This window comes from Rhinoderma darwinii, chromosome 1 (assembly GCF_050947455.1).
Source record: "Rhinoderma darwinii isolate aRhiDar2 chromosome 1, aRhiDar2.hap1, whole genome shotgun sequence".
NCBI lineage: Eukaryota > Metazoa > Chordata > Amphibia > Anura > Rhinodermatidae > Rhinoderma > Rhinoderma darwinii.
Window position 1 is genome coordinate 259,150,115 of NC_134687.1, and position 24,040 is coordinate 259,174,154.

At 46.5% G+C, this 24,040-nt stretch overlaps 1 protein-coding gene across 1 annotated transcript in view; it reads right to left on the reverse strand.

The window, feature by feature from the left end:
- Nucleotides 1–24,040, reverse strand: part of ATP8B3 (ATPase phospholipid transporting 8B3) — a 761,685-nt gene that overhangs the window by 426,342 nt on the left and 311,303 nt on the right. The window contains exon 11 of the mRNA XM_075852305.1: nucleotides 3,113–3,306. Within this exon, the coding sequence (XP_075708420.1) occupies nucleotides 3,113–3,306 (194 nt within the window). The remainder of the gene's footprint in view (nucleotides 1–3,112; nucleotides 3,307–24,040) is intronic.

The window sequence follows — 24,040 nt, forward strand, 5'->3', positions numbered from 1 at the left end:
CATTCCACCTAGGGTTGTCTCCACAACCAATCCTAGGAATTGGAGTTTTTTAGGCTTCTGAAGGCACAAACGCACAACATGGCCTCCGAGGCCGCAATACAGACAAAGTCCCGAAGAGCATCTGTGGTGTTTCTCCTGGGCAGACAGTTTGAGCCAGTCCACCTGTATAGGCTTCTCTGGTGGAATAACTAGTGAGGGCAACATGGTTCGCTGGAAGGTAGGGGCCAGCTTAGAGAATCTTCTCTCCCGACGAACCTCTTGGGATCGCTCCCGGATCCTCATGTAAATACGGGTGCTAGAAGAATGAGGTCATCCAGGGTAGGTGGCAGATCATGAGCGACAAGCTCGTCTTTAAATTTAAAAGACAGTCCCTGCCAGAATGTAGCCACCAAGGCTTCATTGTTCCAGGACAGCTCTGCCGCCAGGGTGCGGAACTGAATGGTGTCCCCCTGGTGAAGGATCAAAAGATATGCAGCTTCTGAGGAGACTCATCCAGGTTCCTCAAATACCATGCGAAAATTCTGCAGGAAACACTGGAAGTCACAGGTCTCTGGTCCCTGACGTTCCCAGATAGAATGCTAGGGCCTTGCCAGTAAGGAGTGAGACTATAAATGCGATCCTTGCACCATCAGAAGAAAATGCTCTGTCATGTAGGCTAAAGTGGATCTGACACTGGTTCAGAAATCCCCTGCAGGTCCTCGTGTCTCCGTCGTAGCGAGGAGGTAGTGGCAGTGAGAATCGTCAGCACTGGAACTGACAGGAGGTGTAGCAGATGGACCAGCCGGAGCAACAGGAACGGGTGCTGTGATGACTGCAGCTTGTGCATCCAGCCGATGTGTAATGGCGTTCACCGCCTGGAGGAGTTGGTCCTGTTGTAATTGGCAGACTAGCATATCCGCCAGCATGACTTGTGATGTCGTCAAGGTCTTGGGTTAATTAGTGGGGTCCATAACTTGAGCGTACTGTCACGAGCTCTGGGTATGTAGACCCACTGGGCCGTACTGCCGTAGCGGGATAGCAGCTGGCCAAACAGTGTACCAAATCAATGTATATATAGTCCAAGCACAAGGGTACCTGTAGTAGTTCAGACAGTAGCAATGGCTAGGCTCAGATGGGACCTTGGTAGCAGACACCAGGCGTGGTGTAAGACAGCAGGCGTGACCGGTGGCACAACACGACTCCAACTTTCTAAGGCACAGGAACAAAGGTAGCACGGGATACAGGATACAGGTAGCATGTACGGGAACAAGATAACACTAAGGGATCGTTTGCAAAACTAACACGGGTAAAAACAACAACGCTCAGGCAAGGAGTAAAGAGGCAGGGCCCTTCTTATATTCGAGGGTGATCATGGGCTAATAGATCATTATTTTTATGTGCGCCCCTTGACTCACGTTACTCTGAATAAAGCCTTAAAGTGTCACTGTAGGCAGAAGCTTATAATTCAGCTTTTGGCTACAGTCATCGAGCTCTGCAAGCCCCCAAAGTTTTATTTACTTGAAAGGTGTCCCCCAGCTGAAGCCTGAGCTACCATAACAACATAGCAGCACTGTGATGAGCTGCTTAGAAGTCAGTAAAGAAGATTTACTATGACATTTACAATGATTATATCCCTCAATTAAGATACTAAGAGGACACCAGTAATGATGGGGCTTGTAAACTGTTAGGGTATGTTCACACATAGTGTAAACACTGCAGAATTTCTGACCCAATTTTCTGTGCGAAAATTCTGCAGCGTATTACAGTAGCAGCAAAAAAGAAGAAATTTTAACAATCTCATCCACACGCTGCATAAAAAATATGCAGAAAAGCAGTGCAGATTTTGACCTGCGGTGCGGATTCTTAATCTGCAGTATGTTAATTTATTTGGCAAAAATGCTGCAGAATTTCCATACAGAAGATCCGGCCAGAAATTCCACAGTGTTTATGCTATGTGTGAACCTTAAAGATGTATAAACCCCACTTTCCAACTGCAAGTTTTACATTTTGCCTGAAAGTGGAGGGCTTAGTTACCAATTGACATCTATGTAGGGAGAGGTAACTGACATATGGCTGAATTAGGCTCTGACCAGGAAAAATCTGACTCATGGAGATAACAGTCACTTGATGCTGCAATGTAGAAAATATGCAGTTAAGTACAATGTACAGGTCATGATTACGTATAAACAGAATGTGATGGCTGATTTATCATTTTTGAATGGAGCGTTCCTTCAATAATATAGGGAAGCTAAAAGTTATAAGTTAAGCTGGGAGAGAGAAATGTAAAAGATAATCACACTAAAATAATGGTACCAAGCAATGAGATGATAAACTTAATATGTACAGTATATTCTGAAAATATTCTGAAAAGTATGCAGAAGTTACAATTGAGATGGTATCTAGATCTGGCCAAATTGACAAAGATATAACCATTATATTCTGGAAAATGATGGTGAAACTGCCAGTGGAGAGTTGACTTGATTTATTTATTTTTTTTGCTGGAATTGCTAAGGTTAGGTTGCTCTGTTCAGAAATTGTCCAGGGTATCAAGCATTCCCACATTGATGGCCTATCCTTGGTAGAGGTCTGACCCCAGTATCAGCAGAACGAAGTGGCCCCAGGGCAGCTGCTATTCTATCAAAGTACTGTAGGGCATTATTTTCTCCAAATCATCTTATACTCCTTTAAATTAGTGTTGCATTGGATAGTACTTCAGTTTTCAGAAAGTTGGCTGAACTGTCATTTCAACCAACACTTTGTTAAATTATACCTTATCAGACATTCCCTCAGAAGAGAGGAAAACAGCAGGGAGGTAAATGGCATTTAATAACTGCCTGCAACATATTTCACAATGAGACAGTATAAAATAAAGAATACATTAATATAAAATATTTCCAACATTCTACTGCTGTCTTTTCACTTTCAACCTGTAATACTAATAAACTGGCAAAATAATTTAATTAAATAGTATGCCTTGCAGCCTGATATAGAATACTCCCAGAATATGGAAATTAAACACCACTTTATTTCCATTATGATTCCATAACTTTATTGAGGAAACACAGGAAGGTCCAACATATTGTACTTGTTATATATAGTGGTACTGTATTGTCATACTCCTGAATGTCCTTACGTGATATACATTGACATTGGAACAATGGTGCCCATCAGTATTGTATAGCCCCAGAAGACGAGGAAAGCGCTGTAAGCTGGAGTAGTGTTCAAGGTTAATGGTGGTATATAACTGTGCTTTTCCTGGAACCACTTTGCCCAAAAACCTGAAGCGATGGCCAATGACACAGAACAGACAATCAAAATCACAAATACCTATAAATAAAGTAAACAATGTTAACAATGACAGATCTGAAATTACTGTGTAATTTAATACTGTATGTCATAAATTATTACAAACGCCTGTATGTTTTATATAGAGAAACACAAATTTAAATAAAGTATTGTTATTCATATATGTTTTTTAGAAATAAAAGATCATATAAAATAAAATCTCCTGATGAATAAAATAAATCTTCCAGATTCACTAACTGATAGTTTTAGAAACTCGTAGTTAAGATTGAATACTATGGTGAATTCTCTGAAATAAACTGTGTTTGACACACAGTTACAACCATTACAACCCCTGACATGCTTACAGGTTTCTAATCCTGCTATAGCAATACCTCCGTACAGGGCTGCACTTGATAAACGCCCAAATGTCCAAATGTGTACCCTCAACAATAAATATCTAAGGTAAATTTCAGCCCCATTTAGAGTAATTTAATGTGTTAAGTATATACTTTACCAATTCTTAACTTGAAATAAAATACTTGTACCCATCGTGAATGAATGGATCAAAAAGTAAACAAAAATAAATTTCCCACTAGGTGTGGATAAGCATGCTAATATAAACAGTTTGACTCGTTTTTGTTGTTTTATATTAGACAACATAGAAAATTGTACATACAAAATAAAATTTTACTTAAAACCACCCCCTACCCACCCACAAGGAGAGAGGAGGAGGGGGAAACAAAAAAAAAAATAACATCCAGATTATATTTAAAGAGGCTCTGTCACCACATTATAAGTTTCCTATCTCCTACATAATGTGATCGGCACTGTAATGTAGATAACACTTCTCTCTATTCATACTCAGCACAGCATGATCTAGCGAGATCATGCTGTGCTGTCACATACACCCACAGTAACTTTACTGAAGTGTCTTGACAGTGAATAGACATCACCTCCAGCCAGGACGCGATGTCTATTCACAATCCCGGGACTTCGGTAAAGTTTGCACAGCGTGATCTCGCAAGATCAGGCTATGAATGACATGGAGGTCTCCCCTTTTCTGTGTTTTAAGAGATTTATCTCCAACAGGTTGTACTTTACATTCTATTTCGGACCAGATTAACCGAAATTTAACGTTTCGCTTTCTATTGTTGTATATTGTTTTTTTCGAGCGTCATTGAGCGTGAAATTTTTTCTTTCCAAGCAATAGCTGAACGTTTGTTTGGGGACATCCATACTTGCAACAATACTGTTCTAGCAATCATCAGGACCCTACTTAGAGCCGTAATCACCTGCTCAGTGCCTTTTAGTCCTTGTCGACTTTCCAAGATTTATCTAAAGGAATTTGGAGGAACCTCAACAGGGAACGTATACTTAATAACAATGATAACCCGATGCCAGTATCTTTGGCATCATCAATAAAGATGCAATAAATTGGCAGGCTCCAATGAGCATTTGGAGCAGTGTAAAGAATTTCTTGCCCACAGCTTGTACAGCCTGTCTGGGTAATAATGTAACCTATTGATGACAAACCAATAGGTTTTTCAAGTTGCGCTAAAAGACATGTTGAAAATAGTCCCAATCACCATTTTCCATTGATCTATCCCCAATTCCCCAATATCAGACGGCCACTTCTCCCTACATGGCAACGGCTTATCCATGACAATCTTTATCTGTAAATAGTTGTATAGTTTAGAAGTTAGACATTGGGCAAATAGATACTTGAAACCAAGGAAGCCAAACGTTTAGAATCCTGAACTATGAACTCATATCTGACCCTGCTTGACAGGACCAAATGTACAACTTGATGGAAGCAAAGATCAAACAGCAAAATCTATCGAATATAAAAATGTTCTTAAGGAACGTAAGAATATTTGAGTTCCCCTTAGTGAAACAATTGCGAGACAAATCTTACCCCTTGATTGAGCCAATAGTCACTATGTGGAAACTCACAAGCCTCCTTAAGAAATATATTATATTGTTATCTTACAAACTTCTGTTTGATCATTGCGGGTTTCCCCTTTCAAATTAGGTTGTTAACAATTCCATCTATCGTTCTGTAAAACTTGTAATCGATCCATACCGGTGCATTGGACAAAAGATACAGAAATTATTGTAAAAAAAAACATTTTAACAAGCGTCACTCCGGCAGAAAACATAATAGGAAGGTGTTTCTATACTTTAACCTATCAACAACATGCCATGTACAGTTACGTTGGAGCGTTAAGCGGTCACCATGTTCTTAGACAGCAGGCCATCTTTACTCATCGTCCAAGGTGCCATTTTGGCCCCCATGCACTGGCGATCGTTGCAGCTTTTTGCTGTTTATATATACAAAAACTGCTACCAGCAGGTAAATCCCTTTAACCCAACTATCATGAATGAATGAACTAACTTTATTACGCTTTATTAAGCAAAAAGACTAACTACATATATTTGATTTAAAAATTGTAACATATCCTCCGTTTGGAAAGTGACACTGAGCAGTGCAGGTATGACCATGGGTTTATTTTGTCAATATTGCCTGGCGGCTGCAGAACGCCAGGCTGAACAAGCGGTATATCAGTGAGGACCAACGGAGGCACACATTAGTTTAAAATTAAAAGTGTCAGAGCCCCCCCGACATGTTTCGCTACACGAGGCAGCGTCCTCAGGGGTTCAGGGGCTTATGATAGCGCGCCGAAAAAACATGACAGTGTTATGCTGCCTGGAAGATGCAGCTAATCTCAAATGGACTAATCATGGCCCGTCAAACCGACTGAGCCTCCCATCAACCCGACCGACATCTCAGTGGACCAGTCAGAGCGCCACACCGAGAGCCAATCATCGCATGCCGACGCTGTCCAATAGTGTCCAGGGAGGAAGGACAAGCCCCCTCCCCTCTCTGATGGGCACCAGAGGCGACCAATAGGGGAGCAATTGAGGTGAATCATCAATATATCTGCTTCATGCATATGCATCACATACTAACTCTCCATAGTAGCGCCGCTTATAACATGAGTAGGCAAATCAGCACACTTGGACAGCGGCGATTCAATTGTTAGAACATCAGGCAGGTCTGTGACCATGACGTGAGCCACTGCTGTGCATCAGATCTAGATGCATTAACCAATAATTAAAGAGAAATAAAGACAAAAAAACGGCTTGCTAAAAATAGAGTAGTCAGAGCTACAGAGTAATTATGTTCCTAGAGATGTGTTGACAAGAGCGAATTCTCAGTCGGGGACATACGTCTTGTATTACAACACGGCCCAAGAGAGATCATATGTAAATTAATAAACCTAACCAGACATAAATCTATCTGTATATGGTTTCTTTTATTTATTTTAGGCAGCAAATGGTTTATTCATTAGATGAAAGCTGCAAACGTAAAACCCTCATTAAGTCCATTAGATATACCCCAAAATTTCAACACCCGAGTATCACCATTATGGAGAGATCTGACGTATCTCGACAGCGGTGTATCCTCCTTTCCATTTATTGAAAAGCACTGTCGGGAGATTCTTCTCCTAAGTTCCTGTATCGTTTTTTCCTATATATAACTTGGGACAGGGGCATTTCGCTACGTACACTACACCACTGCTCTGGCAGTTCATAAATTGTTTAATTTGATATGTCTTGTTATGCAAGACATTGCAAAAACTTTTGGTGGTATACATATAAGGGCAAAAAGAACATCTCCCACAGGGATGTGAGCCCATAACGGTTGTTTTAAGCCAGCATGTAGAGGTGGGTGACGGCTTGGAATAATGACTGTGAACAAGGTATTCACGTAGGTTCTTTCCTCTTCTGTATGTTATACTAGGAATAGGAGAGATACGATCACATAGGTCAGAGTCCGCCCGTAAGATGGGCCGATATTTTTCTAAAATCTTCCTTACTTGAGAGGAGCATGCATCATAGGTTCCGATGCATCTAATGACTGAGGGGGAGCCTGTGGGTCTAGTAGTTCGAGTGATCGTATGAGTGGATTCACAAAGAAGGCCCTGGCCCTGGCATAGGCTATTGGGATACCCCTCTAAAACTAATATTTGTCGCAAACCTACAGCTACAAATAGTTTTCTCCATTGGGATAGCCATCACCCCCCTGCTCTGAAGAGGGGTATCCCAATAGGTCAATATCTTAGAGCAAAAAGAAATTGCTCGGATGAATTGCCTTTCTGTCGCCCTGGCCCTGGCATAGGCTATTGGGATACCCCTCTAAAACTAATATTTGTCGCAAACCTACAGCTACAAATAGTTTTCTCCATTGGGATAGCCATCACCCCCCTGCTCTGAAGAGGGGTATCCCAATAGGTCAATATCTTAGAGCAAAAAGAAATTGCTCGGATGAATTGTCATTCACAATCGAATGTGATGGTCTGTTGTCTAAATTTCTAGCTCGGGGATACCTGAAGAAACACCTACATATTGACAAAATAAACACATGGTCATACCTGCCCTGCTCAGTGTCACTTTCCAAATGGAGGATATGTGAAAATTTTTAAATCAAATATATGTAGTTAGTCTTTTTGCTTAATAAAGCGTAATACAGTTAGTTCATTCATTCATGATGTTCCTGTGTGCGCCCTTTGGCCACTGAGTGCTTAGTCTATAATCAGCCTCAGTTTGTAATTTGTCGATGCAGGTTCTTTTTGGCCTTTTTTTATATAAAACTATATATATATATATATATATATATATATATATGTATATATATATATATATGTGTATATATATATATATATATATATATATATATATTTACAGTATATAGTTAGTGTATAGCTAGGTGTAGCGGATGTTTAAGTAAGTTAGCTGATTAGGTTTAGCTAGTGCCTGCATAGGTAGGGCGTTAGGGTAGCGGATGTTTAGGTTTTCTGACGTCCGTTTTGTAATTTAAAAAAAATACAGAGCATTTTAGGAAGTTTTAGCTATACATTTCTTCTACAGCTAGTGTAAATTTACTGTAGCATATTTTTTATTAAAATATACAGCATTGCAGTTAGCATCAGTTAGTGACACTGTAGCTTTATAGTTTTAGTCAAAATTTATAGTAGTACATTTTTTTTACTACAGTTTTTTTAGTGGTAATATATAGCGTTACAGACTTAGTGTCAGTTGATGATGGACATTTGTTTTGTTTTTACTCATTTTTATACTACAGTTTTTTCGTACGAAAATATTGCGTTACAGATTAAGCTTCAGTTTGGGACGGATGTTCAGTTTTGTTTTTACTAAACTTCGTTCAGTAAATTTTAGTTAACATCAGGTAGTCTGGACATAATTTACATATTGACGTAATTTCTTTTACTCAATTTTGTTCAGTAAATTATTTATACGAAATTATTTTTCTATATCATCTATAAAGAATGCATCACAGTATGTTCCCATTAAAAATTTACATTTTATTTAATTTTAATTAAAAATACTATATACACTCCTCAACATTGCAACTGCAACACCAAGAAGGATGAGCCGTATGGTTATGCAAATCGAGCAAGCAGAGGCGTAGCAAAGTTCTCCAGCACCTGGGGCATCTCTTTCCCCCTCGCCATGTTTCTTTTCTCTACCAATCAATGACGTGTCATTTCTTTTCCACATATTTTTTTTATGTAACTCGAGCATAAAAACATTTGTACATTTTACAAGCAATATAGTTCTATACACAACACCAGAACCGAGCTCATTACATATATACAGTACCAGAACAAAGCTCCTCATTACATATATACAGCACCAGAACCAAGCTCAGTACATAAATACAGCATCAGAACCAAGCTCAGTACATAAATACAGCTCCAGTACTAAGCTCTGTACATATATACAGCACCAGAACAAAGCTCATTACATATATACAGCACCAGAACACAGCTCACTACATATATACAGTACCAGAACAAAGCTCATACATATATACAGCTCCAGATCCAAGATCATTACATATATACAGCACCAGAACAAAGCTCAGGACATACATACAGCTCCAGAACCAAGCCCAGTGTCACGTTGGGTATGTGAACCCACTGGACCGTACTGCCTTGACTGTATAGCAGCTAGCCAACAGGACACAGGTCACAGTCTATAGTTCGTATAGTGTACCTGTGGTAGCTCAGACAGTAGCAAGACAGGCTCGGATGGGACTAGGCAGCAGGCAGGCGCCAGGCATGGAACACAGCACAGCATGACTTCAGCTCAACATGGCACTTGACCAGGATAGCGCAGGATACAGGTTACAGGAAGCAGTAACGGGAAACACTGGGAACTGGAAAACACTTAGGAGACCATTTGCATAGACATACTAGGATAACGACAACAAGGCTCAGGCAAGATAGGAAGGGGCAGAGCCCTTCTTATAGTCCAGGGTGCGCTGGAAGCAATCAGCTCAATCTCACACCAGTGTGCGCTCCAAGGCTGACTGAGCTCGTGAGCGCACCCTGGTGGTCACTGTGGAACAGGACCGCATGTGCAGACATCTCTGGAGAGAAGTGCGTTGACTGGATGGTAGGAGTTCGTGGTCAGCGACCACAGACGTTACAGTATCCCCCCTCTTACGCCCCCTCCTCTTGGGACCAGAATGAGAGAGAAACTTCTTAATGAGGGTAGTAGCGTTGAGATTCTCTTCTGGCTCCCAGGACCTCTCTTCTGGACCAAACCCCCTCAAATCTACTAAATAAAAAGTTCTTCCTCTTACTTTTTTGGTGTCCAAGATCTCCTTAACCTCAAATATCTTGGAAGAACCGCTGGGGGCCACTGCAGGGCTAAGAGTTTTAGAGTAGTGGTTCAGGACCACAGGTTTCAGGAGAGAAACATGAAAGGAGTTGGGGATCCGGAGGTTAGGACGCAGCCGAAGCTTGTAGGAGACCGGGTTAATTTGTTGCAAGATCTCGAAGGGTCCGAGGAACCTGGGAGCAAACTTGTAAGATTGCACCCTCAGCCGGATATTTCTGGAGGACAGCCAGACCTTGGTACCTGGAGAAAACTGGGGAGGTTCTCTTCTCTTTGTGTCTGCCTTACGTTTCATGCGGTCCACCGCCAGCAGAATGGAGGATCTGGTCTGCTGCCAGATCCGCAAGAAGTCCCTAAAAGCAGAATCAGCTGCGGGCACTTCAGACATAACGGACACCGGAAAAGGGAGACGGAGACGTGGGTGTTGACCGTAAACTATGAAGAATGGTGTATTACTTGTGGTCTCGCTAGTATGATTATTATACGAGAACTCGGCCCAAGGAAGAAGCTGCACCCAGTCATCATGCTGCTTGGAGATGAAGTGTCATAGGTAGTTCTCCATGATTTGGTTGATCCTCTTGACTTGACCATTGAACTGAGGATGGTAGGCTGAGGAAAAGTCCAACTTCACACCGAGGAGTCCGCAGAGGGCTCTCCAGAACTTCGAGGTGAACTGAACCCCCCGATCAGACACAATAAGCCTAGGCAAGCCGTGCAGGCGGAAGATGTGTTGGATGAAAAAGGTGGCCAGTCGAGATGCAGAAGGTAGACCGGTCAGCGTAATGAAGTGAGCCATCTTCGAAAATCGGTCAACCACCACCCAGACCACAATGCATCCCTTCAGAGGGAGGCAGGTCCGTGACAAAGTCCATAGCAATATGCTTCCAGGGGGCATCGGGCACAGGCAGCGGCTGGAGCAGGCCCGCTGGTTTGGAGTGGGCACCTTATTTGCTGAGCAGACTGTGCAGGAGGAAACAAAGTCTGTGGTGTCTTTGGGCAGCGTGGGCCACCAGAACTGACAAGCGCTCAAGTCTCGGGTCTTAGGGGACACCCACGTGACCTGCCAGTTTAGAACTGTGTCCCCAGTGGAGGATTCTTCTACTGTCTGCCAGACACACAAAAATCCTCCCGGGGGAATGTCTCTAACTTGCAGAGGGTTGACAGGAATGATGCAGGACGGATTAATAATATTCTGTGGAGATTCCATAGTGTCCTCTGTTACGAACGACCTGGACAAGGCATTGGCCCTCACATTCTTGTCAGCCGGACGGTAGTGAAGCTCAAACTGGAACCAGGCAGAGAACAGCGACCACCTGGCCTGATTGGGATTCAGTCATTGGGCCGTCTGGAGATAGGTGAGGTTCTTGTGGTCCGTGAATATCAAGGTGGGATGAACTGCACCCTCTAAAAGATGTCTCCACTCTTCCAGCAGCCAATTTGATACCCAGTAACTCCCAATCCCTAATCGAGTAGTTGCGTTCTGCGGAAGAGAAGAGCTTGGAGTAATAACCACATACTATTGACTTGCCCTTGGAACCTCTCTGGAACAGGAGTGCACCAGCACCGACAGAGGAGGCGTCCACCTCCAATGAGAACTGTCGAGAAACATCTGGATGATGGAGTATAGAGGCTGACGTGAAGGCACTCTTCAGGCTATTAAATGCGGCTTCCGCTTCTGGAGTCCACACCTTGGCGTTCATGCCTTTCTTGGTGAGGTTAGAAATAGGAGAGGTCAGTGAGGAAAAGTTTGGACTGAACTGTCTGTAGAAATTGCCGAATCCCAGGAAGCGCTGTATGGACCTCAAGCCTTGAGGGCGTTGCCATTCTAGAATGGCCTTTACCTTTTCAGGATGCATCTTGAGACCTTGGATTCGAGATGATGTAGCCCAGGAAGGGTAGAGCATCTTTCTCAAACACGCACTTCTCCAACTTGGCATACAGACGATTCTCCCTTAACCGTAGCAAAACTTGACGGACATGTCTCCAATGAGTCATTGGATCTGGAGAAACAATCAAGCTGTCATCAAGATAGAACAAAACACATACATAGAGGAGGTTACGGAAGATGTCATTAATGAACTCTTGGAAGAGACCGAAGGACATTACTAGATATTCATAGTGTCCGTCACGGGTGTTAAATGCTGTCTTCCATTCGTCACCCCAGTGAATCTGGATTAAGTTGTAAGCCCCACGCAGGTCTAGCTTTGAAAAAATCTTGGCTCCGCATATTCGATCAAACAGTTCAGAAATCAAAGACAACGAATACCTATTTTTTACCGTGATCTGGTTGAGACCCCGATAGTCGATGCAAGGACGGATAGAACCATCCTTTTTCTTGACGAAGAAGAACCCGGCTCCTGCCGGGGAGGAAGACTTCCGTATGAAGCCCCTCTCAAAGTTCTCCTTAACATAGGTGGACATGGACAGAGTCTCTGGCAAGGAGAGAGTTTATACCCTACCATGGGCAAGGGATGCACCAGGAACTAGGTCGATAATACAGTCATACGCCAGGTGTGGTGGCAGCAATTCCGCCTCTTTCTTGCTGAAGACATCCAAAAATGCAGAATAATGACCAGGCAATCCTGCCAAGGACTGAGGCAGAGGAGGCTGAGCCGAACGAATCTGTACCAGGCAACGGTTGAGACACCCGGGACCCCACTGAAGAACCTCTCCAGAATTCCAGTCTAGGACTGGGGCATGTAGTTGGAGCCAGGGCAGACCCAGCAACACAGGATTGACAGCTTTAGCCAGGACACAAAACGAGAGAAGCTCAGAATGGAGGGCTCCTACTTGGAGCCTCAGCGGCTTGGTCACAGCTACAATTGGGTCTGGCAGAGGTAGTTCATTCACAGATGCAACCATCAACGGCCTCTCTAGAGGGGTTGTAGGCAATTGGAGAAGATCCACCAGGTCTCTACAAATGAAATTAGCAGCGGATCCCCTGTAGATAGTGCCTGCCATTGAGCCCCCTGTAGATAGTGCCCCCCCATAGAGCCCCCTGTAGATAGTGCCCCCCATATAGCCCACCCCTGTATATAGTGTCCCGCATATAGCTCCCTTTATAGTGCTCCACAGATAGCCCACCCCTGTATATAGCCCCCCTGTAGATATAGCCCACCCCTGTATATAGTGCTCCACATATAGCCCACCCCTGTATATAGTGCTCCAGATATAGCCCACCCCAGTATATTGCCCCCCTGTAGATAAAACCCCACCTGTAGCTAAAGCCCCCCCCCCGCCCATAGATAAAGCCACCCCCCGTAGAAAATGCCACACACTTTTTTATTAGGTTAAAAAAAAACGATACAAACTCACCTTAATCTCGTTCCCACGCTGTTCAGTGGCAATGGAGACCTGCTCTCTTCTGCTCAGGTCTCCTGGGGTTGAATGACGCAAGCAGCGTGATGACGTGATCGCGCTGCTTGCGTCTATGAAAGGCGCTGATTGGCAGGGCAGAATAACTTTCCCTGTCAATCAGCACCTTTCAACAATGCAAGCGGCGCAAAGTATCGCGCCGCTTCACTCGTAAAAAGGCGCTGAATGGCTGGGCACAGAACGTACCCGGCCATTCATTGCTTATAATTGTACCAGTGTCCTATAGACACAGGTACAATTATAGTGTTGGAGAGGCTGGCGGTGGCTGGTTTCAGTGGCGCCGCCGTCCCCTCATAGAGGCAGCGGCCATGGCGCTCCCCTCTATGTTGCGCCTGGGGCACATACCCTGCCCACCCCCCCCCCCCCCCCAGCTATGCTCCTGGAGGAAGTAGCAGGTGTCGCTAAGGTCTGAAAATGAATGAATTTTCAAGCATCTATCTCCAATCTGTGGCATGTGGAAGGGGCATAAAAGACAGATTGACAGCAATGTTTTTTAGCCACATGAAACCTCAAAAATCGGATCAAGTGGTGGGGGTTGATTGGGTGATGCCTCCTGTTCATCGACGTGCTAGTTATCGCCACTTGTCACAAGCTGAGGGGGACAGAATTCTTGAACTGAGAGACCTTGGTTTATCACTCCCTGCAGATCACTACGCGCCTAGGCCGAAATGTCAGCACTGTTCAACTTTGCGTGTCCCGGAGGTTGGAAGAGCAACAACCAACGGCAATGATAGCAAGTAGTGAATGGAGGCGATCCTCTGCATGGATGGACCGTGTGACTGTAAGAATGACATGTAGTGATCCATTCTATACTGCAAGGCAATCAGTGTCGACACAAACCATCAGAAGGCGATTGCATGACATTGGGCTACAAGCCAGACGTCCAGCTACAGGTGTTCCATTGACCACACGCCACAGCTCTCAAAGGATATCATGCTGCACAGCAAGCCGGAAACGGAGGTCTATTCTGTTCAGCAATGAGTCCCGCTTTTGTCTCGGACGCAATGATAGATGGAGATTGGTCTGGAGACCACATGGGCAATGCCATGAAGGGGCCTTCACAACGGAACGTCACACAAGTAGTATACCCGGGATTATAGTGTGGGGTGGCATAATGTACAGTAGCCGGACCCCTCTAGTCTTCATTTAATTTACACTAACAGATCTGAGCCACATTGATTTGGTTGTGGAACCAGTGGTATGGCCATTTCGCCAAAGTGTCCCAAAAGCCGTTTTCAACAGGAAAATGCCAGGCCGCATGTTGCTCGCGCTACCGTGAGCAGCCTGTGTGGCCTAAATGTGCTACCATGACCTGCAGCGTCTCCAGACTTGTCTACCATCGAGCACATCTGGGACATCATTGGTCGGCAATTCCAAAGGGAGCTGCCAGCAGAAAATCTTTATGATTTGCGTGCCCAAGTGCATTCAGCATGGCATAACATTCCTCAGACAGCCATTAATAGCCTCATTGATAGCATGCCAAGTAGAGATGAGCGAACTTATGAAAAGTTTGGTTCGGCTGGTTTCATGAAAAAGTTTGATTCGGACCGAACTAGTTCTGACCGAACCTGTAATACAAGAAAGCCCCTAAAAATCGTGTATAACACTGTTTAAAAGCCCTAGAAGCTCTGTATAACACTTTTAGGTCACCCATGAGTGTATCCAAGTACTTTTGAGCTGTCTTTAAGGCAAAGTTAGTGTCAAAGTTACGCCAACATGTATGGCTATAGGAAAACGGATGGGACACGGTGATAACTAACAGAAACCACTGCACTTGTGCATGTTGTATGCTTAATGCATTGTTAAAAAAGGTACAAAAATTAACCATTTTTGGCGGCTGATGCCTGCCAGGGTTCATACATACAAGGTGGTAAAAGAAGAAGCAATGGCTTTTGACAAGCCCTCAAAAAATTTACCCTTTATGGTGGCAGATGCCTGCCGGCGTTCATCCATACATGGATGTAAAAGCAACAAGCAATGGCTTTTCACAAGCCCTCCAGGCCTGCTTGTAGCAGATGGCAGTGGAGGTGTATTGGTGGTAGTAGAGGTAGCCAACGGACAGCAAGGGTGGTGGTGGTAGTAGTAGTAGTAGCAGCACATTAAAAGAGACTGGACAGTCACAGGACAAAGCCCTGTGGTGGGGCAGGCCTCAGGCCTGCTTGTAGCAGACGGCAGTGGAGGTGTATTGGTGGTAGTAGAGGTAGCCAACGGACAGCAAGGGTGGTAGTAGTAGTAGCAGCACATTAAAAGACACTGGACAGTCACAGGACAAAGCCCTGTGGTGGGGCAGGCCTCAGGCCTGCTTGTAGCAGACGGCAGTGGAGGTGTATTGGTGGTAGTAGAGGTAGCCAACGGACAGCAAGGGTGGTAGTAGTAGTAGCAGCACATTAAAAGACACTGGACAGTCACAGGACAAAGCCCTGTGGTGGGGCAGGCCTCAGGCCTGCTTGTAGCAGACGGCAGTGGAGGTGTATTGGTGGTAGTAGAGGTAGCCAACGGACAGCAAGGGTGGTAGTAGTAGTAGCAGCACATTAAAAGACACTGGACAGTCACAGGACAAAGCCCTGTGGTGGGGCAGGCCTCAGGCCTGCTTGTAGCAGACGGCAGTGGAGGTGTATTGGTGGTAGTAGAGGTAGCCAACGGACAGCAAGGGTGGTAGTAGTAGTAGCAGCAAATTAAAAGAGACTGGACAGTCACAGGACAAAGCCCTGTGGTGGGGCAGGCCTCAGGCCTGCTTGTAGCAGACGGCAGTGGAGGTGTATTGGTGGTAGTAGAGGTAGCCAACGGACAGCAAGGGTGGTAGTGGTAGTAGCAGCACATTAAAAGAGACTGGACAGTCACAGGACAAAGCCCTGTGGTGGGGCAGGCCTCAGGCCTGCTTGTAGCAGACGGCAGTGGAGGTGTATTGGTGGTAGTAGAGGTAGCCAACAGACAGCAAGGGTGGTAGTAGTAGTAGTAGCAGCACATTAAAAGAGACTGGACAGTCACAGGACAAAGCCCTGTGGTGGGGCAGGCCTCAGGCCTGCTTGTAGAAGATGGCAGTGGAGGTGTATTGGTGGTAGTAGAGGTAGCCAACGGACAGCAAGGGTGGTAGTAGTAGTAGCAGCACATTAAAAGAGACTGGACAGTCACAGGACAAAGCCCTGTGGTGGGGCAGGCCTCAGGCCTGCTTGTAGCAGACGGCAGTGGAGGTGTATTGGTGGTAGTAGAGGTAGCCAACGGACAGCAAGGGTGGTAGTAGTAGTAGTAGCAGCACATTAAAAGAGACTGGACAGTCACAGGACAAAGCCCTGTGGTGGGGCAGGCCTCAGGCCTGCTTGTAGCAGACGGCAGTGGAGGTGTATTGGTGGTAGTAGAGGTAGCCAACGGACAGCAAGGGTGGTAGTAGTAGTAGCAGCACATTAAAAGAGACTGGACAGTCACAGGACAAAGCCCTGTGGTGGGGCAGGCCTCAGGCCTGCTTGTAGCAGACGGCAGTGGAGGTGTATTGGTGGTAGTAGAGGTAGCCAACGGACAGCAAGGGTGGTAGTAGTAGTAGCAGCAGCACATTAAAAGACACTGGATAGTCACAGGACAAAGCCCTGTAGTGGGGCAGGCCTGCTTGTAGCAGACGGCACTGGGGGTGGATTGGTAGTAGAAGTAGTAGCAGCACAAACAGCGGCACATTAAAAAAAGAGTGGACAGGACAGAATCCCGTAGTAGCAGGCGGCAGTAGCAGGCGGCAGCGGCAGCAGCAATGTCAGATCTAATCAGTGGCATCAGGCACAGGGGTTTTTAAAATCCTCACCGATCCACGCTTGATTCATTTTCAGAAACGTGAGATTTTCCAAGCTGGCGGACAATCTTGTTCGCTTAGGGGTGACGAAGCCCCCTGCCACGCTGAATACCCTCTCTGACGCTACACTGGAGGGTGGACAAGACAGTACACCCATGGCAAACTGGGCCAGTTCTTGCCAATGATCCAATCTGCTGACCCAGAAGTCAATGGGGTCTGGGATCAGCATTTCTGACGGAGAAAGGGCACAGTCCAGGTACGAGTGAACCTGGTTGTTTAGGTGCTGCACCTGGTGATGGTGAACATCCCTTTGGTGACTACGATGTGTGTCAGGTCGGGGTATTGGATGTAAAAATGTTGTCATCATATTTTCAAAACTGAATTGGCTGCTGCTGCCGCCTATTGCAGGGGTAGCTCTGCCAGAGGCGGTGGAACGATGAGACAGTGGGGAGCGGAGAGTGGCCCCCCGGTCAGACATGCTTGCAGCAGGTGTTTGCCGTTTGAAAGCCGAGACAAGCTGGCTGCATAGCTTCTCTCGATAATAAGCCAATTTTGCCTCCCTCTCAGAAGGCGCAAAAAACTCCCCCATTCTGGCTTTATACCAAGGGTCTAAAAGTGTGGCTATCCAGTACTCATCTCTTTGCTTCATACTGACAATACGACAGTCAGCGCGCAAGTAACGAAGCATACAGCTCGCCATCCTGGCCAGCGTTTCAGAGGGCCAGGTTGGTTCCATCTCCGCCCCATACTGCCATGGTTGTCCATCATCAAGGTCGTCGTCAGACTCGTCATCACCATCACTGTCATGTTGTGCGGCTGCCTCGTCCCCTATCCCTTTCTGTGATTCCATCTCCAAATCCAGCTCCTCTTCAGGTCCTGTTTCCTCATCCTCATCCTCCTCCTCCTCCTCAACATCCATAGCCAGATGTGATCCTTCCTCCATCCTTTGCTGAATCATCGCTGTGAGCGTTTGTTCCATAATGAATATCAGCGGCATAACATCGTTCATTCCGCTAGCATCACGGCTCACAAATCGTGTGGCCTCTTCACAGGGCCTCAAAACGCGACATGCGTCTCTAACCAGCTGCCAGTGCCTGAGCTCGAAATTACACTGGCTCCAAACGCTGCCCGTCTGCTGCATCAGGAAATCATTCACGGCTTTCCACTGTTCGTACAGACGGTCCAACATGTGCAGGGTGGAATTCCAGCGTGTTGGAACGTCGCAAATCAGGCTGTGTTCTGGGAGATTGTTTTGACGCTGCAAGTCCAGGAGGGCGTGCTTAAATGCATACGAACATCTAAATCGAACGCAAACCCTCCTGGACATGGCCAGCACACCCTTCAAACAAACATATGACTTTAAGAAGCGTGTTATGACCAGACTGATCACATGTGCCATGCAAGGAGCGTGTGTCAGGTGACCTAGACGCAGTGCAGCCACAATGTTCTTCCCGTTATCAGAGACAACATTGCCCAGTGTGAGTTTCAGAGGAGACAGCCAGCTTGCGATTTCCTCCTTGATGCACAGCAGCAGCTCCTGCCCTGTGTGGCTTTTCTCGCCCAGGCTCAGCAGGTGTAAGACAGCGTTGTGGCGCTTCACCTTGCACCTATGAAAAGAGGAGGAGTGGAAGATACGCTGTGTCCTGTTGGGGACGGGAAGACCTCCATTGAGGAGGGCAAGGAGGAGGAGGAGGAGTAGGAGGAGGAGGATGGTAGGCGCCTGGTCCGGAGTTGAACCAGAAAGATACAAGCGTGGAGGTGGTAATGCCTGGCATTGCTGCGGTGGTGCATCGGACTGCAAAATATTGACCCAGTTGGCCGTGTCGACGGTGGCATGTACCCTGCTGCACACGGATAATTGCAAGGACTGGCACACCTTTTCCTCCACATGCTTGTGCAAGGCAGGGACAGCTGTTTTGGAGAAGTAATGTTGGCTAGGTATTCGCCACCTAGGCTGACCGCACGCCATCAATTGCTTGAATCCGGCGGAGTCGACCAGGTGGTACGGCAGCGACTGCACCACCAACAACTTAGACAGGTGTGAATTAAGCCGCACGACAAGTGGATGACTGGGTATATATTGTTGCTTATTGGACAACGTTTCCGTAATGGACAACTGACGGGACGTAGGAGGAGCACTAGATGATAGTGATGATGATGATGACAACGACATGGTGGATAAGGCCTGGCTACTACTTAGATGACAGGGACTCGGAGCAGCAGCAGCGGCAGAGGGGTCTTCATTAGATGTACATGATGGTGGGGCATGTCGATTGTCCCACGTGGCCTTGTGATGCCGCTCCATGTGTTTACGTAGAGCGGTAGTTCCTACATTGCTGCCCTGCCCACGCCTTACTTTCTGCTTGCAGATACGGCACTGTGCCATGTTTTCGTCCTCCGGGAAGGTACAGAAAAATTGCCACACGGCAGAGTACCGTAAAGAGGTAGTACCACGTCTACCACCACCACCCGAGCTTGCCCCTTGTCTGGCAGGCTTTATTCGGGAGCCTACACCAGCATCAGTGTCGCCGTCACCGGCTCCTGAGCTGACCCTACCGCTGCAACGTTTTGCAGATTGACTTCTGCCCCTACCTTGGCTTGGCTGTTTATCACTGCCAGTGCCGCCACTACTACCCTCCTCCTCTGACGCCGTCATCACCTCGTCACCTGGTTCCCACGTCCTGTCTAAAATAACATCATCATCATAGCCCTCCTCATCATCCCCGCCACTTCTGTCACTGTGTTGTGAATGTGATGTGACATCATGGCGGGCTCCATGCCCCCCCTCATTACTGCGTCTGCCACCACGGCTACCTCCACCAACACCCCCACTACCACAGCTATGCGTCTCGGACACCGCTTCCACCTCCACCACCGCCGCAACACATTGGCTGACTCGCGGAAAACAAATCATCATCACTATGTTGTTCAGTATCTTCCTTCGCACCCGAGGAGATGTCTCTTAGGACTCTCAGGAAAGATGTTTTCCCGCTAGGAAGGGGGAGTGAAGACATAGATGATGGAATGGAAACGCTAGAAATACCCATATTACTACTGTCACTGTGCCAAGGAACTGTAGAGGATTTGGAATCCAACGAAACCTGGCTTGAAGCCAGATCGTCAGAGTCTTCCTGCTGAGATGACCGCGAGCCAGCCAACCAGTCCACAATGGCCGTATTGTCTAAAGTAACCCGCCCACCGGAGGAGATGGACAAGTCTGGCTTGCTGATACTGCTACTACTACCAGCAGGCACATGGCTGCTGCTACTAGTGGAACTGGGCACATGTCTTGTGCCACTATTGCTGGTACTGGGTCTGGCACCAACAGATCTACAACATTTGGACTGGAAGAGGACACGGCATGGGTGATTTTTCCTCTACCCCGTCCTTTCGCAAACCTTTATTTTACCAGACATTTCACTGCTGGAGTGCAGCAAGTTGAATCAAAACCCGGGGGATGAGCCCCTTCTAAAAGCGTATTCACACACTGGCTTGGCAAATGGCAATGAATGAGAATTTCTATCAGCCACGCCGCGGTGCACTCAGGGAATGCTGGGCGTTGTAGTAGTACTACAAAGGCTGCCTGTATTGCAAGTTGGATTGTTATTTGTTATGTTAACGGCCGGGGATGAGCCCCTTCTAAAAGCGTATTCACACACTGGCTTGTCAAATGGCAATGAATGAGAATTTCTATCAGCCACGCCGCGGTGCACTCAGGGAATGCTGGGCGTTGTAGTAGTACTACAAAGGCTACCTGTATTGCAAGTTGGATTGTTATTTGTTATGTTAACGGCCGGGGATGAGCCCCTTCTAAAAGCGTATTCACACACTGGCTTGGCAAATGGCAATGAATGAGAATTTCTATCAGCCACACCGCCGTGCACTCAGGGAATGCTGGGCGTTGTAGTAGTACTACAAAGGCTGCCTGTATTGCAAGTTGGATTGTTATTTGTTATGTTAACGGCCGGGGATGAGCCCCTTCTAAAAGCGTATTCACACACTGGCTTGGCAAATGGCAATGAATGAGAATTTCTATCAGCCACGCCGTGGTGCACTCAGGGAATGCTGGGCGTTGTAGTAGTACTACAAAGGCTGCCTGTATTGCAAGTTGGATTGTTATTTGTTATGTTAACGGCCGGGGATGAGCCCCTTCTAAAAGCGTATTCACACACTGGCTTGGCAAATGGCAATGAATGAGAATTTCTATCAGCCACGCCGCGGTGCACTCAGAGAATGCTGGGCGTTGTAGTAGTACTACAAAGGCTGCCTGTATTGCAAGTTGGCTTGTTATTTGTTATGTTAACGGCCGGGGATGAGCCCCTTCTAAAAGCGTATTCACACACTGGCTTGGCAAATGGCAATGAATGAGAATTTCTATCAGCCACGCCGCGGTGCACTCAGGGAATGCTGGGCGTTGTAGTAGTACTACAAAGGCTACCTGTATTGCAAGTTGGATTGTTATTTGTTATGTTAACGGCCGGGGATGAGCCCCTTCTAAAAGCGTATTCATACACTGGCTTGGCAAATGGCAATGAATGAGAATTTCTATCAGCCACGCCGCGGTGCACTCAGGGAATGCTGGGCGTTGTAGTAGTACTACAAAGGCTGCCTGTATTGCAAGTTGGATTGTTATTTGTTATGTTAACGGCCGGGGATGAGCCCCTTCTAAAAGCGTATTCACACACTGCCTTGGCAAATGGCAATGAATGAGAATTTCTATCAGCCACTGTGCACTCAGGGAATGCTCGGCGTTGTAGTACTACAGCTGCCTGCCTGTATTGCAAGTTGGATGTTAACCCATGCAACGGGGATGAGCCCCTTATAAAAGCTTATTCACACACTGGCTTGGCAAATGGAGAATTTGTATTGCAATTTGGATGTTGAGAGTAGACTCCCGCTGTAGTGGATGAGCCCCTTCGATTGCTGGACTCCTGGCTTTTAGATTCCTAAAGCTTTCCCTAACTGCACAAAGATGCTATCCCTACAGCTACTGTCTGTAAAATGGCCGCTGAGCTCCGTGCATAGACTTTTATTGCAGGCTTGAGCCCGCCCCTATGCTGCCTCCCGATTGGCTGGGAGAGCCGTTTGCAAGACATTATGGGGTAGCCTGATGTCAGGTGATATTGTGAAATCCTCCATTTTACATCTAACATGTGGCAGGCACCAAAATGTAGCGGGGTTCGGTCAAAACGGGTTCGGCCGAACCCGGTGAAGTTCGGATTCGCTGCGAACCGAACTTTTCCCGATGTTCGGACCGAAACCGGGTTCGGTTGTCCGGGTTCGCTCATTTCTACTTGAAACTTTTATTATATGTTTTACAACTTTTTTTTTTTCACTTTTGTGAGCTGACATCCACCGCTGATGAAGCCGGCTCAGCCGGCTCAGCCCCTGAGTCGGCACCATCTTGCCGGCGGATATGGAAGCCTTTTAGGCAGACCAGGAAGCCAGTATTAGGCATCCAGTTGCCATTGGAGCCACCAGCACCCCAGCAATTTCATTGCTGGGGTGCCGATGAGCTGCAAACCCCTTAAATGCAACGATCACTTTTGACCGCTGCATTTGAGAGGTTAATGGAAGAGATCGAAGCTGACACCCACGGATGGGGGACCGACTCAGCTTCTGAGCCAGTGTCCACAACTTGTCGTATGGATACGGCAAAATGCGGGAAGCACTAACTTTCCATGACGTATCTATACGACAAATGTCGGGAAGGGGTTAATAAAAATCTATTGATAAAAAAAAAAAAAGAACAAGCAGGATGTCCTTATCTTGACAACAATTAACGGTAATGGTTGTGGTACCCCTGTTCTTGTACGGGGTAACACTACAATGACCCCCAAGCCAGATCCAGATCCAGCATCCTTGGCTTTAATAAATACATGGGAGAAGTTGATCTCTAAGATCAAGTGCTGAAGCCGTTCAGTGCAATACGGAAAACAAGTGTGTGGTACAAAAAGGTGGCCTTGCACATAGCACAGAAGGCATTGTTTAATGCTTACGTGCTATTCCAATGTGCAAGCTGGACAAGGACATTCCTTAATTTTCAGGAGATGGTTATCAAGGCACTTTTATTTGGAAACCAAGAAGGGGAGGGCCCAAGCACATCTGCTGGAAGCGAGGTCATCCGTATTGTACCAGGGCAACACTTTCCCAGCAACGTTCCCAAAACTGCAAAGAAGGGAAGGTCCAAGAAAGGTGCGGAGGGTGTTCAAAAAGTAGGATAAGAAAGGACACCACTTATCAGTGCGACACCTGCCCCGAAAAAACTGGCCTGTGTATAAATGACTGCTTCAAGGCATACCACACATCTATGCATTTTTAATTGTATTACTTATGTACGCTTTTATTATACCCTGTGTAAAGGATCTGCCAGGTACTACGTTTGTGTATACTCCCGGGATTAATCAGTCGACACCTGAGGCCAGACCTCTTAGACTGACACCGGCTCCCACCAACCAGGGTGGCAGGCTCAGGAGTGGGAGAGCCTATCGCGGCCTGGTCAGTCGGAGTTAGCTCCGCCCCCTGTCCATTTATACCTGCCGTGTTCTCTTCCTCAGTGCTTGTTATTCTTCTTGGATTCCTGGCCCCACTGCTGCCTTGCTCCAGCCTGCTTCTGCCGTGCTTCTGCCTTGCTTCAGTTCCGCTTATCCTGCTTCGCTTTGCCCATGGCTTGCTTCCTGCTCCGTGCTCTCGTTGGTATACTCCACTACATCCTGATCCTGACTCATTCACCGCTCCGTTTCCTCGCGGCGTTCCGTGGGCTACTGCCCCTTCCCTTGCGTGTTCCCTGTTTGTACTCCCTTGCACTTAGATAGCGTAGGGACCGCAGCCAAGTTGTACCCCGTCGCCTAGGGCGGGTCGTTGCAAGTAGGCAGGGACAGGGCGGTGGGTAGATTAGGGCTCACTTGTTCCCTTCAC